This window comes from Lacerta agilis, chromosome Z (assembly GCF_009819535.1).
Source record: "Lacerta agilis isolate rLacAgi1 chromosome Z, rLacAgi1.pri, whole genome shotgun sequence".
NCBI lineage: Eukaryota > Metazoa > Chordata > Lepidosauria > Squamata > Lacertidae > Lacerta > Lacerta agilis.
In genome coordinates, this window is record NC_046331.1 from 7,685,200 (window position 1) to 7,703,472 (window position 18,273).

Below are 18,273 nucleotides of genomic sequence, written 5' to 3' on the forward strand. Positions count from 1 at the left end.
CCAGTGATAAGCGTGGCTGAGGATCAAATGGAAAGATCTGGAGGGCTGCACCTGGCTCCACGGCCTGAGGTTCCTGGGAAGATTATCATAATCTTCATATGAAGGGAATCCGTCTTTCAGATACTCTGACCCCAAACCATTTAGGGATGTATAGCTAAGGAACCAGCACCTTGCATTGGGCCCAGAAATGAGCCAGAAGCCAGTGCAGTTGAACTAAGGCCAGTGTAACATGGAGAGCATCCAAGCTGTTGCATTTCTGCACCAACCTCCAAGCACTGCAGCAGTTTCACTTCCTCGAAGTCCAAATCTACCCTCCAGTGACCCTTTCATCAGCAAAGGAGTACCACCAAAAGCATTGGTGGGTCTGACAGCTGCTTAACCTCCAGTGAAATTTTGCTGAAAATGACTTCTGGTGGCGGCTTATAGTGAGGAGCACAAAAAGGGGGGTGCCATGCCATTCCAAAAAGAGCATGAGTGTGGTCTGAATACAGAATCAGCAGTCTTCTTGACTGCTACATTAGCCATGCAGCTCCCCTCCCAGCAACGGCCCAGCTTGCTTCCTGTTCCTCTGTGCAGACAGATCATAAGAGTACTGGAGAGATATTCTTACCTTTATCACCATCTCAAATGTAAAGACACCTGTAAATATGTAATCCAGGTACTTGAGAGCCTAAAATCAGAATGGGAAGTTTGACGTTAAAAAAAAGGGAGGCAACGAAAATGTAATCAGATGAGAAAATGTCATGCTTCTAAAGAGGCAGAACATTTTACTACTAGGATTCCATATGGGTTGCTTCAAGGCTTTAAAGGGTTTCCCCCCACTTCCTCCTAGAGTACTCAGAGAGTTACAGGTAGGTAGCCATGTTGGTCTGCCTTAGAGACCAACCAAGTTCTTGTTATGAGCTTTCGTGTGCATGCACACTTCTTCAGATACACTGAAACAGATGTCACCAGACCCTTATATATATTGAGAGGGTGGGGAGGGGTATTACTCAGAAGGATGGTGGGAATGGGTGGTTGGCTGATACGTGAGGTAAACCTGTTGACGACTGTTAACGACTGCAATTAGTCTTACAGGAGAAAGCAAGGGGTGAGAAGGCTAAAAATAGCTTTGCCATGTATAATGAGATAAGAATCCAATGTCTCTGTTCTGATCAGGTCTCTCCGTGGTTTTAAGTTTGGTAATGAGTTGCAATTCAGCAACTTCTCTTTCCATTCTATTTCTGAAATTCCTTTGTAATAAGACAGCTACTTTGAGATCTTGTATAGAATGTCCTGGGAGATTGAAGTGTTCTCAGAGAGTGATAGGATCTGCCTAGGCTAGAACTAGAAATCCTAAGCTCTCTGCACATGTGCCCCATGTGGTGAGCCAGGCTGGAGGATGTCCCTACGCCAGGGATGGGAAAATATTGGTGCTGCAGATATTGCTGAACTATAATTCCCATTAACCTTCAGCAACATGGCTGATGGGAGTTGCAGGTGCATGGTCCCTGTGAAAACATGTAGAAGACATGTGGGAGATTGTAGGGTTGCTTCCTATAAACATCCACCCCACCTACTCGCAAAACCTCAGAATGGCAAGTTTAGCAGCAACCTTGCGGAAATTTCTTAAGATGCTATTCCTTACCTCATTCCTTGGTGACTCAGCTTGGACAGGGTCTTCTGCTGCCAGGGCAATACTGCTGAGGGCTATGACAATGAGGATGACCATTTCAAAGTAACGCATGTTCACAATGTAATGGCACAGGCGCCGGATTCTGTAAGGGCCAGACCATTTATGTATACATATTTTAAGAGCACAACAAAGAACTGGTTTTGCCACACGCGACAGCTATATTTATTTTCATTTTCATTTACTTATTTGATTTCCTACCTGCCCTTCAACATAAAGTCCCCCCGTGTGGGCTACAATTATTGTTTTAAATACAGTGGTGCCCCACCAGACGAAAATAATTCATTCTACGAGTGTCTTCGTAGAGCGAATTTTTCGTCTAGCGAAGCGGCAATGCAGCACGGAGGTTTTCGCGCTAAAAAAAAAATCGTCTTGCAAGGCAGCCCCATTGACTTTTTTGTCTTGCAGGGCAGCTTCTGCTAGACGAATGCCATTCGTCTAGCGAGTTTTTCGTCTAGTGAGGCATTCATCTAGTGGGGCACCACTGTAGAAACACAATGCTAAAATCAGTTGAAACAAATCACAGTCAAAATAATAGGATTGGACCTAAATATTCATATTTCTGTATATGCAGGCGTGTGCTTGGCATTGCTCAGGAATTTCAAGGAACCAAAAAAATCTATGCAGTTTTCAAATTAATCAGAGGATTTTTTTAAAAAATTTTATTTAGATTTTCTGCCAGAAAATTCAAAAGAGAAAGAGAAATAATACATAACAGTAAAGAAACATTAAATCAATATACATTAAATCATTATTGTTGTTCAGTCGTTCAGTCGTGTCTGACTCTTCGTGACCCCATGGACCAGAGCACGCCAATATTGATAGGTTATTGTTTTGATGCATTTACATTCTTAGTCTAAGCAAACTAGCATGTCTTATTTAGAGCAGTATTTTGTCATATAGCCATCAAAGCATTGCCATTCATTTTTTTTAGTTTTTGATTTGACTGCTGTCGTATAGATGCTGTTAATTTAGCCAATTTTAAATATTCAATTAATTTGAGAATCCATTCCTCCTTGGTAGGTAGTTCTTTAGCTTTCAATTTAGATGCAATTACTATACTAGTTGCGGTGGTTGCATATAAGAAAAGTCTTTCTCTCTCTCTCTCCCCCCCCCACCAGATTTTGATATTTCTTTTCCTAATAAGCCCAGTAAGTAAGTCTCTGGTTTTTCCGTTAATGGGATTTTAAGTATTTTTTTTCAACTCCTCGTGTATTTCTCCCTAGAAGTACTTAATTGGGGTGCAGTGGAAACCTGTGCAGTTTTCAATGGTTCAGTCTGCCATCTTGATTCAGAATGGCACTCAACTGCATCAAAACATAGAGTGTCCTAATGCATAGTGAGTGTCTATCCAAAATATATAGTAGATATCCAAGGAGTCAAAGGTCAGAGTCAAAACGGGTGGCAGCCCAAGAGAGGCAAACCCTTATTTTGACATAGTGCAGTTTATTTGGTGGGAAAAAAACAGAGCACCCTCACCCAATGGCTGGGTACAATGCCACAATGACCATAAATCTGTCATTGGCTTATTGGGCTGTATACAACAGAGGGCTCATCCAGACTTTCTTTTGCGCTGCATTTTCCAAGCACAGGTTTGTGCTTTAAAGCTCTGTGTCCAAACCCTTTTTCACTCCTGTGTTTTCCCTGGGAAAACACAGGTTTTGCCACTGAATTGGAGCAAATGGCAATCTGCTGAAAATCCAGTTGCCATTTGTAAAATGTGGGTTTTCCCAAGGAAAGCGCCAAGATGAAAAAACAACTGCTTGGACACAGAGCTTTAGAGCGAAGTCCTGTGCCTAGAAACGCAGCAGAGAAGGAAGTCTGGATGAGCCCTCTGTTTTACACAGAGTAGATCATCACGTGTATTACTTTCAATGGGTATTACTTTCAATTGAGTAGGACTAACATTGACTGCAGCCCTTTAAAAATAGCTTAGACATACAATGCAGAAAAGCAGCTGTGAGGACTTACGGGTTTGTAGGACTTAAGATGAACATGGAGCTATATGGCAGGATAGGTTTTGGTCCTTTCTCTGTAAAGTCATCATCCACATCCATGTCTTTCTTCTCTTCTGTTTTAGTTTCAAATTCAATGTTGTTCACTGCAGTTGACAAACACATTGACAACAAGGCATCAAAATGGGGGCTTCCTAATTACTGAAACTAGCAGCAATCTGGACACTGAGTCAGAAGCATAGTTCAGTTGTAGAGCATCTATAGTAGCAGGGATGTGGGGAACATTTAGGATTTAGGAACATTTAGGACTCCAGATGTTGCTGAACTACAACTCCATCAGCCAATGGCCAATGCAATGGAGGAAAAGACCAATGTCAGAGATCTTGGAAAACCACTGCCAGTTTGAGTAGATAAAACTGAGCTGAACATTTTATATTCTGCCTTTCTCCCTGTAGGAGCCCAGGGTGAAAAACACAGCAATATTTTAAAATAGATATATATCTTAAAACATTCTCCAACCAATGGTTTTATGATAGGCAGAAACAGTATATTTCAGCCATCAAATGCCTCAGTAAACAGGAATGTTTTTAAAATCCCCCAAAAATTCACCCTCTGTGCCTAGCCCCTGGTTCTACGAAGGACGCAAGGCCGCTGCTGATTACAGAGTTTTAGGTACTTGGGTCCCAGGCCATTCCGAACTTTGAATGTTAATACTAACACCTTGAACTGGACCCATCAGCTCACTGGCAGCCAGTGAAACACTTTCAGAAACAGTGAGACACCACCCATCTGGCTACCCCGCTTACCAGCTCAGCTGCTGCATTCTGCACTAGCTGCAGCATCTGGATCATCTTCAGGGGAAGCCCCACATACAGCACATTACAACAGTCCAGATGGGAGGTCACCAAAGCATGAACAACGGATGGAATAATAGCCTGTTGGGGTAACTCACTTGGTATGATGGCGGCTTCCCCAGGAGGTGCCGTGACAGTGACAGGAATGTTCACAGTTGCAGATTTGTCCAGAGATGGCTGACCCATGCGGGTGACATTCTTCTGATTGTCAGCATCTTCTGGCTGTTCGAGCACCCTCTGCAGACAAGTGCTAGGCAAGGTGTGCAGAGGGGCAACAGTCACACTCCCGCTATCCTCTGTGTCACACTGACCTTCCCTGAGATTACAAGAACAGAGACAACAACAAAAACATCACCCTCAGTCAGGTCTTTGGGGCTGAAGGGCTTCCATAGCTTCTTCAGGCCAGGATCTACCTGCTGACTTCCTGGATGATTTGCAGGAGGTCAGAAAACTCCTTATATTTCATTGCATCAACAAAAAGCTTATAAAAATCCTACCTTGAACTGCATGTGGAGGTAGTAGGTAACTGACCTTTCCCCCTGGATCTGCATCTGGATCTGTGTCCCTCCCCACCCTATTTTGTACCTGGCTGTACAGTCGTGCAGGACCTGCTGCTCAGGATGCCTAGAGGCTGCTCTTGGGGTATTTTTTTTTTGGGGGGGGGGGTTTCCGAGTCAAGATATAATTATCAATCAATAAAATTTATTCGACCGTCAGTCAATATACAATCATTATCCATACAAAAATTAAAACGTCTAAACATCTCAAGGAGCTTAACACTAAAACATACAATGAGAAGTAGATTATACATTTAGACCCATGTCAATACTGTTGATTTTAACCAAAGGGCCAAAAAAAGAAGGAAAAGAAATTTGGCCACCAAGAAAGTTGTGGTACCAGTGAAATTGTTCAACAAAAACAAAACCTGTCTTTCTCTGTCTACTAGGCTAAATTGACCTAGGAGTAGAGCTATGTTTTTGTCTAAGATCTGCATAAAATGGGCAGGTCAAAAGGATATGTTCAGTTGACTCAACCGCTCCCTGGGCACAGGGACAGGATCTCTGGGCATATGGAACTCCCCTGTATCTTCCCCACAAAACCGCTGATTCCAGAACATTTAACCTAGCGGCTGTGAGGAGTCTGCGGTATTCCACATAGTGGATTTCCGCCAGATAAGGGGCTGGTGAAATCTGGAATATCTGATCCCAAAAAACATTCCAGGTTTCACAAGGGCAATATCCTCTTGTCTAGCAATGTCCCTCAGTCTTTGAGAAATCACAACTTTAGCTTGACTGAATGTCATAGACTCCAGGAAGAGATGTGACAGTCCGCAGGTCTGCACTTCGTTCAAAGTCTCTTTTCCCCATGATGATTGGAAGTCATCCCTCAGTATCAAGGGGGCCATGCTTAAGCCATAGCCAGAGTTTTGTCTTCAAGGCCACATATCGAAAAGCTTGCCAACCCACCTCTAGTCTCATGACTGCACCCGCTACAGACGGGATCCTGAGAACGGCTCTAAGAAATTGGGTTTGAACAGCTTCTAATCTAAGGAGATCCCTACATGCAACCAGGGATATGCCCACCAATAAGAGAGGAAGGACTTTCATTTGAAAGAGTCTCAAGGCAACTTTCACTGATTGGGCCTGCTTCTTAGCATATAGAATATATAATAATGGAGATACTTAGCTTTGCTGTTATCAGTATTGATTTTTTTTTTGTATCTTAATTGTGAGATCTTATTATAACCTATGAGGGGATTGCTTATTTTTGTTGTGTACTTACTTCAGCTGTTTTTATTTATTGCTTACGACTGCTTGTGGATTCATTCATTTATTTTTTATGATTGTGTAAATCTCGTCCACATTGTAAGCCACCTTGAATATGGTTTAACTATGGAAAGGCGGCATACAAACATATGGCAATGATGATCCAGTGTGAATATAATGATGGTAATCCAGTGTGGTGTAATGATTAGCGTTGGACTAGGACAGTGGTGGCGAACCTATGGCACGGGTGCCAGAGTGGGCACACAGAGCCCTCTCTGTTGGCACCCGGCATCACTCCAGCAGTGCCATTGTTTGGGGTTTTCAAATTGGGCAGCAGCTTCCCCCCATGCCTCCTCATGAGTAAACTGCTCCCACTCCGCCGGCAGCAGCTTAGAGGCAGTTTATCTCTGCAAAGCAGCTGTATTCCTGCCCCCCCCCAAGCAGGTGGGTTTGTGTTTTTTATGCAGCCAGCAGGGTGTAGTTTGTGTGATTGGTGGTTTTGTGAAGGGTTTTTGTTGATTGGTTGCTGCCTGCGATCCTTGAGACTATGTGTTGTTTCTGCTCCGTGCGCCAGAGGAAGCGTTTATAATGCGTATGAGCGTTTTCCTCCCCCCAAAAAACAACTGTGATCCAAGCCCCCCCCCCAAAGCTCTGCAAGTCTTGGCAATCCCCCCCCAAAAGACTCTGGGCAATGCCCCCCCAAAAGCTCAACAACGCAGGGCAGCCCCCCCCAGCTCATTTTATTATGGTATATTAATTATTATCCCATATTAAATTACCGTGTTGGCACTTTGCAATAAATTAGTAGGTTTTGGGTTGCAGTTTGGGCAGTCGGTCTCCAAAAGGTTCGCCACCACTGGACTAGGACCTGGAAGGCCACAGTTCAAATTCCCACTCAGCCACAAAGCTCATTTGATGACCGTGAGCCAGTTCTTGTGGGGATTAAATGAGGAGGGGGAGAACCATGAACAAAAGCTTGAGCTCTTCTGGAGGGAAGAGGGGTCTAAAAATGTAACGAACAACAAATCATGGTGATGGGTACCAGAACTCATGTGTTCTGAAAAACATGGAATGAAAGAAAAATCAGATCCTGCAGCCGAAGAGTCTTACTGTGGCTTCTTTAGGTGTAACAGGCTCCTGGGAAGAAGTGATTTGATTGAAGAACCCAGCTTGAGAGCACATAGAGAAACACCATTGCCACCATACCCCTTTCTCACTACATCTGAACTGTGAATCAATCATGGCAGAGACTTCTGATTTCTCAAGTCATGTTAGGAAGAGGGTTTGTTGTCATGCAAGATTCCCAGGCTTGATTCACGTTATGCATTTACGTGCCTTTGGGAAAGCTTCAAATAGTATGAAGAACAGAGCTGCCAGATTACTGACAGAGGCTGGCTGTCATGAGCTTATTCAATCTGCTTTGCTGTTTCCAGGCATCAGCTGGACTGGCCTGAAACATTTTTTTCCCCTTCCCGAAGTGAAGGGCAAGATGAGGGGCAGAGAACGTTTTTCATCCTGGGGGCTATATTCCTTTCTGGACAACCATCAGAGTCATAGACAAAAGTAGGTGGTTTCTACAACACACTCAGACACCTCTTGCCTATCCTCCATCCAGGCAAGCAAGAGTCATTCTTGAACTCTGAGAATGGGCATATTCCAGCCAGGGGAGGAAAAACCCAACAAAGGTATGGAGTCGGATGAGTGAGGGGTGTGGCTAGAAAGGACATGTGACGGGGACCTGGGTCACTAGTTCCAGATACAGAGGCCCAGAGGGCTGATGTTCCCCATCTCTTGGCATGATGGAACCCTCCATACCTGCACACATTCTACAGATAGAATCCTATTGGACTGACAGCCAAGTCTGGCTTCAGGTAATGGGGTAGCATCCTCATCTGCATGTAAGGGCAGCAGATAAGGACGGAGGAGGAATCTGCCCTACTCAGATTCCAAAGCAGACTAACCTGAGTTTGCCTGCCTAGCAGATTTAGGGGCTGCTATGTCTACCTGTCATTCATTTAACATCATAAAGGTAAAGCCACAGCAGTGAAGGGGGTTGTTCCTTTGCAGTGGGGATTACATTTTGCTATTTAGAGTTTTTGTGGTGTTGATGTTTTTATAAGACTTTGCTAAGTTGACAACTGCAGCTATTACCTCTTCCTCTAGTGTGGAAAATTGGGTTGGTGATGGTTCAGAAACCATCAGAAACCCCAGAAAGTCAATACTGGCCTTGTGCCCACTGGGACTGGTAGGGTGGAAGCCAGGGAGGGCAACAGTAGGTGGCGCCAGACATCTAATTCTGGTTTTCCCCATCTTCTCTTCACTGTTGAGTTCTTCCAGAACAAATCTGAGTCAAAGGAGGAGGTAGCTGATGGGCAGTGCCACTCCCTAGATTGGCTGTAAGTAAGAAAGCTGGCAAGTGGGAGCTGGCTGAGGTCAAACTCAGCTTGGTGGAGCAGTGTGCTATTGCTCAAATGAACCAGTCACTGCTGATCCAGAGACATAGAAAATATTCACTAGGAATAGGCTTTTGCTAAGGAAGTCTAGGTTCACAGCCCCAGAATGACAAGCGAAGGGGTGCCAAAACTGGCCCCAGGGACATCAGGGCAACCACACAGTCATCGTCTGGCAAAGTGCAGAAAAGGCTTTCTCAAGTCCTGCTGATTAATTGTCTGTGGCATGTAAATTGCTCTCAAGTGTATTATTATAGCTCAGGAACTGTTCCAAAAATCCAAAAATCTTTAAAAACAAGACCCCGCAAGGAGACTCCAGCAGCCAAAATCTATACCAGCCCTGCTTGTCCCTATGCAAGCAGCTAACAGCAACCCTGGGGGAGCCATTTATTCCTAATCAGAGTTTGTACCTTGCGGCAGTATCATTACATTGCAGTCCCTGCATGTGTTCCCCCTTTCCTCCAGAGCTAAGCTTTTCCTCCAAAGCTGAGCTGGCACCTTGGCCATGAAGCAATTCTCCCAAGTTATCATAAATGCTGGGGAAATCAGAAGTGTTGTGTGAGGAGATGGGATCTGCAGCGATCATTAAGCCTCTGATTGGAGCCACTTTATTCATTTATTGCATTTACATCCCACCTTTTTTCTCCAAAGAGCTTAACACAGCTCTCCTACTCCTCAGTAAACCTCTACAACAACCCTGTGAGGTAGGTTAGGCTGAGAGGTAGTGTCTGGCAGAAGATCACACCCAGTCATCTTCATGGCTGAGTGAGGATTTGAACCATGTACACCACCTTGAGATCCTTGGAGACAAAAGAGTGGGATGGAAATGCAATGAATGAATGAATGAATGAATGAATGAATGAATGAATGAATGAATGTGCAGGGCTGGAAAACCTCTTCCCAGTGGTCCAAACGTGGCCTCCACCCCTCTGTCTTTCTCTTTCTCTTTCCCCTGAGACTTGCTCCTGTCCATCAGCTCTTCCCTCTTCTCTCCTCAAAGCATTGGTCTGGCTGAAGTGTGTGCTTGAACTGTGGTAGTGGATGGATGATAGCCCCAACTCTGGGGAAAAACAATTGCCTACAATTGGTGGTGGCTGGGTCTGGCAGGAGAACAAGAGTCAAAGTTGAAGTGCAGAGCCTACCACTGTTTGGTTGTAAGAAAGAAGGCAATCATGTGGGGATTGGCTGAGGGCAGACTAAGTGTGGTGGGGTACAGCCTCATTGTCCCCAAATCAACCAGCTCCCACTGGCTCTCAGGTTCTGACTTTTAGCCTTATTGGTTGGTTGCAATTATATGAAGGATTACAAAGGTTATTGTTTAGTCTGTTAGTTTGGATGTATAAAGACAACGTAGGAAAGGAAACAAGAAATGTAGCAAACAGACTTATTTACCTCTCTAATAGCTAGCCTCTAATGCAGGGGTCCCCAAACTAAGGCCTGGGGGCCGGATGCGGCCCAATCACCCTCTAAATCCGGCCCATGGACAGTCCGGGAATCAGCATGTTTTTACATGAGTAGAATGTATGCTTTTATTTAAAATGCATTTATTGGTTATTTGTGGGGCATAGGAATTCGTTGGTATTTTTTTTTCAAAATATAGTCCGGCCCCCCACAAGGTCTGAGGGACAGTGGACCAGCCCCCTGCTGAAAATGTTTGCTGACCCCTGCTTTAATGGTTACTTCCTTTTGGCCACAGATGCAACCTGCCATCATTGTAGCCGACTAAGAATGTTAAGTACTTAAATAAAAATAAAATAAACATAAAAAAATCCTTCCAGTAACACCTTAGAGCAGTGTTTTTCAACCTTTTTTGGGCAAAGGCACACTTGTTTCATGAAAAAAATCACGAGGCACACCACCATTAGAAAATGTTAAAAAATTTAACTCTGTGCCTATATTGACTATGTATAAAGTAATTCTCTTGAATTTTTCAATTTTTCCCACGGCACACCAGGCAACATCTCGCGGCACACTAGTGGTTGAAAAACACTGCCTTAGAGACCAACTAAGTTTGTTCTTGGTGTGCATGCACACTTCTTCAGAAAGCTCATACCAAGAACAAACTTAGTTGGTCTCTAAGGTGCTACTGGAAGGAATTTTTTTATTTTTTTATTTTGTTTTGACTATGGCAGACCAACACGGCTACCTACCTGTAACTTAAATAAAAATGTAAGCAACATGGAACAGGAAGGCTTTATCCAGTATGTTCTATTCAAAGCAGACCCACTGAAGTTAATAGACCTAAGTTAGTCAAATCAATTATTTCTAATGTCTACATCTTTGGGACTGGGAACTGCTACCCTGTTTACACTCTTGCAAGAGTTTGCAAAGAGAATCTATTGTTTGTTTGTTTGTTTAACACCCCACATTTTCTTTAAGGAGCTCAAGGTGGCATAGACAGTTTTCTCCCCTCTCCTCATTTTATCCTCACAGCAACCCTGTGAGGTCAAGTAGGCTGAAAGCAGGTGGCAGGCCTAATGTCACCCAGTGAGCTTCATGACTAAGTGGGGATTTGAAACGTACTTTCTGTGGGATGTGAAACACAGAGCAGTCAAATACAACATTCCTAGAGAGGGATGTTTGTCCAGCCAGTAGATAAACTTCCTGTTTCCTCCTGGGCTGAGACAAACTTCCTCTACATGTGACCAGAGATGGGTGTGACCTTACCTGTGCAGGTAACAAAATAGCACAGGGCAGGCAGCCATCTCTCTCTCTGACTCCATTCCTCAAAGAAGCAACATCTCCTTAGCCTGAGATGCTCTCTTGGCCTCCAGCCAAGAGGGGACAAAGGAACTATCTCCTTATGGGATGGATTCCAAGTGTATATATTTTGTAACCTAAGTCTGCCTTCTGGGATCCATCTGTGAACAGAATGTATGAGTAAACTATTTTATACTTTTTATACAAGACTGTGTCATGTCTATTCATTTTAGGAGAGAATAAAGGGGAATTACCAGGAAACTTATTTTAGAGGCTTAAGCAAGCCTGGCAACAAGTTATCCGCTGTGTAAGTTTAAAAGGGCAATGTTACTCTGCTAAATTATAGAACTTGCTAACACAAGTTGGGAAGGATACTATTAAACAATATATCCTCTCCTGCCTCCCTGAACATTCCCACACTTTCTCAGTACACTGCACTGAACTGTGGGACTCAGCATGTTTCCTGAGCCCCAAGAATGGACCCAGCCCTTGAGATGACCTTCTTTCTGCACAGACCAAGCACTTCATTGGGACGGAACCTGACTCACCTTGGCTGGTGATTCCTCAGCTCCTTCTCTCCTGCCTCTCCCTCCTTTTCCCCGTTTGGCTTGTCCACTGAATCATATGTGGACAGGGCCTTATGCCGCATCTTGTGCCGTCTGTGGGGTTCTTCACCGCCTTCACCTTTTGAGCCAGGGTCGCCTTCCCGGTTCCCAGGCCTGGACCCTCCCCGGTGACGGGAACGACGCTCCGTCTTGGCTCCGTTGATGGTTCCATTGCCTTCTTTTGCTTGACGCTCGGCTGAGTGCCGGTGACCCCGATGGCGTCTGTGCTCTCTCTCGGCTCCTTCCTCCACTGACCCACGGCGGTGATGCCGCCTGCCTCCTTCCTGGCCCCTGCTGCGCTCACTTTTCCCTTCCTTCCCACTCCTCTCGCCTTCTTTACTGCGGCTCCTGTGTGTTCGATGACGCTCCTCTTTATGGTTTGGGCCAGATTCCCCATTCTCATCCTTCGGCACATTGCTCTTCTCCTGATCTCCCCCCTTGTCCTTATCTCGATGTCGGTGATGCTTCCGCTGCCCCTCAGTGCTCACAGCTGGTGGGGGCTTCACTTCCTCCGCGACCTCTTGCACATCAACGGGACTCAGCTTGTTGATGTTGTTGTTGCGGCTGTCACTCCTTGGCTCAACCACTAGGGGGCGGTCCAAGTGAGTTTTCATATCTGGGCGGATGTGAAGGTTGGTAGCATAGCGAACTCGGTCTTCTGGGTCCAGCTCGTTGTACAGAGCTTCGCAGCTCGTCCGGAAGTTGTGCATTCGGATCTGGCTGGTTCTCTGCTCCCACACGGATTTGGACTTGGAGGCATTCTGCTGCTTGCTATAGACAAGAGAGAGAGGCAGAGAGAAAGGAGCAATTGCAGGAAGGGGAAGATGGAGGAGAAGGAAGGGAAGCGGGGGGGGGGGAGGTGGTTACCATCTTATCCATAGCACCACAACAGCAAGTTCTGGGACTACAAGGTGAAGGAAAAATGAACATGGGGGTAATGACAAGATGGCTGGCAAAATACACAAGAAAAGGTAGAACCTTCCAGAAAACTGTAGATGTCCTCTTTGCTGCTGTTTGCTCCTGTCCTTACACAAGTCACTCAGGCAACCTTTCTGGCTGAAGATGCTGTAGGGATTGTGGAGCCACTCCCCTGTCAACCCTGGCTTGGCTTCCTACTAGTCTGGTGGTCCTAGGTGATTTTAACATCCATGCCAATGCAACCTTACAAGGAACCGCTCAGGACTTTGTGGAATACATGGCCTCCATGGGGCTGTCCCTGCATAAATGTGGCCCTTCTCATAGCCATGGATCTACCTCTGTTTACCTCTGTGGACATGGTTGGTTCTATTTATCCAATGGAATAAAAGAAGTGCCATGGTCAGATTACTTTCTGAGGCTACTAGACTTCTACCTAAGGGACAGCCTCTCCTGGTATGTCCCGTGTAGGACCTTAAGGTCCTCAAATAATAATATTTTGGAGGTCCCGAGCAACAAAGATGCTAGGTTGGCCTCAACTAGGGCCAGGGCTTTCTCGGTATTGGCACTGACTTGGTGGAACAGTCTATCACAAGAGACCAGGGCCCTGCGGGATTTGGCATCTTTCCGCAGGGCCTGCAAGACGGAGCTGTTCCACCTGGCCTTTGGGTTGGTTTCTGTTTGATAGTTATGCTTCATTCTTTTATTGGTGGGCTATTTGGAAATGAGACTGCAGTTTTAATTTTGAATTTTTAAATTTGTATTTTAATATGTATTTTAAATTGATTGTTTTTATGTTTTTGCTGTGAATTTAATTAGTGTTAGCCACCCTGAGCCCGGTTTTTGGCTGGGAAGGGCGGGGTATAAATAAAAAATTATTATTATTATTATTATTATTATTATTATTATTATTATTATTACTGCAGGCTACACCTACAAGAAAGAAAGGTGGGAGGCATCTAAGGAAACCGGTGGGGCTGCATAAGGAGCTTACCAATGAGCTGAGAGTTAAGAAGGGCATGTATAAGAAACGGAAGAAAGAGGAAATCACAAAGGAGTAGCCAACAGTTGCAGGGAAAAAGTCAGACTGGCTAAAGCTCGGAATGAGCTCGGGCTTGCAAGAGAATTTAAAAATAATTTAAAAAGGTGTCTTTGGCTATGTCCAAAGTAAGAGAAAAAAAACAAGCAAGTGGTAGGTCCTCTGTGCGGAGAAGACAGAAATGCTATTGGTGACAGAGAGAAGGTGGAATTACTAAACACCTACTTTGCCTCTGTCTTCACCCAAAAGGAAAGTGATGCCCAGTCTGGAAATATCACAATAAATTATGTAAGGAGGGAGCTGAAGCCCAATATAGGAAAAAAAGGTAGTAAGGGAACTACTTTCAATAAATTCAGATCTCCAGAGCCTAACAAGCAGCGTTCAAGGGTACTAAGGAGCTTGCGGGTGTAATTTCAGAGCCTTTGTCTATGAGCTGTGAGAATTCTTGGAGAACAGGTGAGGTCCCTACAGACTGGAGGTGGGAAAATGTTGTCCCCATCTTCAAAAGGGGGAAAAGGAAGATCCAGGTGAGCTTAACATTGATACCAGGGAAGGCCCTAGAACAGATAATTCAACAGTTGGTCTGTGAGCATTTAGAAAAGGATGCTGTGATTACTAAGACCCAGCATGGGTTTCCTAAAAAATAAGTCATGCCAGACCAATCTCATTTCTTTTTTTTTTATGGAATTACAAACCTAGTGGATCATACAAATGCTTTGGGCATAGCGTATCTTGATTTCAGTAAGGCTTCTGACAAAGTCCCCCATGATATTCTTGCGAGGGAGCTGGTAAAATGTGGGTTGAATGAGGTAACTGTTAGGTGGATTTGTAGCTAGTTGACTGACCAAACCCAAAGAGTACTCATTAATAGTTCCTGGGAAAAAGTGACAAGTGGGGTAACGTAGGGTTCTGTCCTTGGCCAATTGTCATTCGACGTCTTTATAAATGACTTGGATGAAGGAATTGAGGGAATGCTTATCAAATTTGCAGATGACACCAAACTGGGAGCAGTAGCTAATGCCACAGAAGACAGAATCAGAAATCAAATGACCTTAACGGGTTGGAGAACTGGGCGCAAGCTAACAAAATGAATTTCAATAAGGACAAATGTTAGGTTCTGCACTTAGGCAGGAAGAACCAGATGCACAAATATAGGACAGAGGACACCTGGCTTACTAGCAGTACATGTGAAAAGGATCTAAGGGTCTTGGTGGACCAGAAGCTTAACATGAGCCAACAGTGTGATGCAGCAGCAAAAAACAAAACAAAACAAAACAAAACCTAATGCTATTCTAGGCTGCATCAACAGAAGTATCAAGGGAAGTAATAGTACCACTCTATTCTGCCTTGGCCAGATGACACCTGGAATTTTGTGTCAGATTCTGGGCACCGCAATTTAAGAATGATGTTGACAAGTTGGAATGTTTGCAGAGAAGGGCAACCAAGATGATCAAGAGTCTAGAAACTAAGTCTTATGAGGAGTGCTTGAAGGAGCTGGGTATGCTTAGCCTGGGAAAGAGGAGTCAGAGAGGAGATATAATAGCCATTTTCAACTATCTTAAGGGGTGTCACCTGGAGAAGGGAGCATGCTTTTTTTCTCCTGCTCTGGAGGGTAGGACTCAAACCAATGGCTTCAAGTTGCAAGAAAGGAGATTCCAACTAAACATTCAGAAAAACTTTCTGAGAGTAAGAGCTTTTTCAGCAGTGGAACAGACTCCCACGAGAGGTGGTGGACTCTCCTTCCTTGGAGGTTTTTAAATCAGAGGTTTGATGGCCACCTGTCATGGCTGCTTTAGCTGAGATTCCTCCATTGCAGGAGTTGGACTAGATGACCCTTGGGTCCCTTCCAACTCTATAATTCTATAAAAAGTGATCGCCACTTAATGGATCCAAATGGCTTCCAGAGAATGGTAGTGGATGTATTATCTCTTTTGATGGCCTCTCAGCTGATAGCCTGGTGGCCTGCTGGAGTGAAGAGTTAACCAGGCCTATTGACAATCTGACTATGAGATGGCACGAGTGCCAGTGGAGAAAAACACACTCTGAATTGGACTGAACATGACTTAGAGCTCAACATTGAGCCTACCAAGTAGAGATAGTGAAGGTGAAGAAGATCTTCTTTGCTGCCTCTATTGCATCTGTGGAAAACAATTCCAGGATACTCTTTCAGGTGGTTTGTAGTCTAACAGAACCACCTTTGCCATCCTGGTCTGGTAAGGTCTCCCAAGATCTCCTGCAATGATTTTGCAGATAAAATTGCTCAGATTTGTAAAATGATAGACTCCATCATGGTAACAGGACTGGGTTGCGAGACTGCCAGCAGTATGTCTAGTCAAGTTGTATGGGATCAATTTCAACTTGTTACCTCCAAGGATGTGGACAGGCTGTTTGGACAAGTGAAACCACCTGTCTCATTGACCGTTGTCCATCCTGGCTTATAAAAGCAAGCCAGGAAGGGTTGGGCTGGGAGGGGGGGATGCTTCCCTCTGTGAGAGAGTCTTCTCAGGCCCCCTTAAAGAAGTAGTTATAACATTGCTTCTCAAAAAACCGTATTTGGACCTGGCCATCCTGGCCAATTATTGCCCAGTCTGATTGAGCAGGTGATTGCTGAACAACTCCAGGCATGTCTGGAGGATGCAGACCATTTAGATCCCTTCCAAATCAGGGTTCAGGTCCCACTATGGGACTCAAACCACCTTGATCACACTGGTCAATGACCTTTGGCAGGCTAGGAACAGAGGTGAAAGTTGTTTCCTGGTTCTGATGGATCTCTTAGTGGCTTTTGATACCATTGACCACAGTATCCTTCTGGACCATCTAGGAGGGTTGGGAGTTGGGGGCAAGGTTATGCATTGGTTTTGCTCCTTTCTCCTGGGCCATTTCCAGAAAGTGGTGTTAGGAGATGAGTGTTTGGACCCCTGGGCACTCACTTGTGGGTTGACTCAGGACTTCGTCGTCTCCCCCATGCTTTTTAACATGTATATGCTGAGAGAGATCACCAGGGGGTTTGGGCTGAGTATCCACCAACATGCAGATGATACCCAGCTCTACCTCTCATTTAAATTGGAACTAGTGAAGGTAGTGAACATCCTGTGTGAGTTTCTGGAGGTGGTTGGAGGATGGATGGTGATCAATGGATTGAGGTTGAATCCAGACAAGACAGAATTATTGTTTCTTGGAGACAGGGCATGGGCAGGTGTGGGGGACTCCCTGGTCCTGAATGGGATAACTGTGCCCCTGAAGTGCAACCTTGAGGTCATTTGGACTCACAGCTGTCCATGGAGGCACAGGTCAACTCTGTGTCCAGGGCAGCTGTCTACCAGCTCCATTTGGTACACCAGCAGAGACCCTACGTGCCTGTCCACTGTCTCACCAGAGAGGTATATATTTTGGTTATCTCCTGCTTGGACTACTGCAAAGCATTCTATGTGGGGCTACCTTTGAAGGTGACTCAGAAATGGCCAGGGGTGGGGTGGGGGAGGTGGCAGTATGGCGTACGGCTGAGTACCATCTCAAAAAAGCACTGACTACTACTACTACTACTACTACTACTAAAGCTGTTCCAGGGTATGGTACTGCCTACTAGCTTCAATGCTGCCATTGAACAGCACTAGAATGAGCTATCTGCCTGTTGTTGGCTATAGCTTCACCTACTATTGGGCTCCCTGCTTTCCACCCTACCAGTCCCCAATGGGCACCGGCTGAAGATGGGAGTAAAAAAACTTGAAAGGAAGGAAGGCTGGAAGTCTACAGGTTTAAAGGTAAAAGCAACCTTCTTATGACTGACAGATTATTTATTTATTTTTTATTTATTTCTCATTTGTTGAGTGAGTTGGGCAGGTACCAATAAGTCTGGGGCTGAGCTGGAAGCTCACACATGGGAATTGTTGGACCACTGCTTTTCCCCTGAGGTGATAGTGGTGGTGCCTCCCCTCTGGAAGAGGCCCCCCTTGGATCCAGAAGCCAGATGGGTGGGGTATTAATAATAATAATAATAATAATAATAATAATAATAATAATAATAATAATAATAATTACTACTACTACTACTACTAAAAAAAAACTACTGCTCAGTTGCCCAGTTTTTAATATGCTCCTCCTGGGCAAAGTGAATGAGAGGGCCAGCTTACTTCAGGTATAAGCCTGGAGCAAGCACATTATCTAGATCCATTACAGTCTGATCTCAATGACCACTTTTAGCAATGAAACAGCCACTGATTACTTTTATTGGGATAGTGATAGGAGGAGTGTGACTCTTATTGGTTCTACTTCAGCAGCTTTCAATACCACTGATCATGATTTCCTTCTGAAACATCT

The 18,273-nt window shown here is 44.7% G+C and overlaps 1 protein-coding gene across 11 annotated transcripts in view; it reads right to left on the reverse strand.

Moving 5' to 3' along the window:
- Positions 1–18,273, reverse strand: part of CACNA1B (calcium voltage-gated channel subunit alpha1 B) — a 307,712-nt gene that overhangs the window by 79,656 nt on the left and 209,783 nt on the right. For all 11 annotated transcript variants that reach the window (XM_033137256.1, XM_033137255.1, XM_033137254.1 and 8 more), the window contains 5 exons: positions 11,946–12,773; positions 4,580–4,797; positions 3,644–3,773; positions 1,628–1,757; positions 611–670 (listed from right to left, as the gene is read on the reverse strand). In XM_033137256.1, the coding sequence (XP_032993147.1) occupies positions 611–670; positions 1,628–1,757; positions 3,644–3,773; positions 4,580–4,797; positions 11,946–12,773 (1,366 nt within the window). The remainder of the gene's footprint in view (positions 1–610; positions 671–1,627; positions 1,758–3,643; positions 3,774–4,579; positions 4,798–11,945; positions 12,774–18,273) is intronic.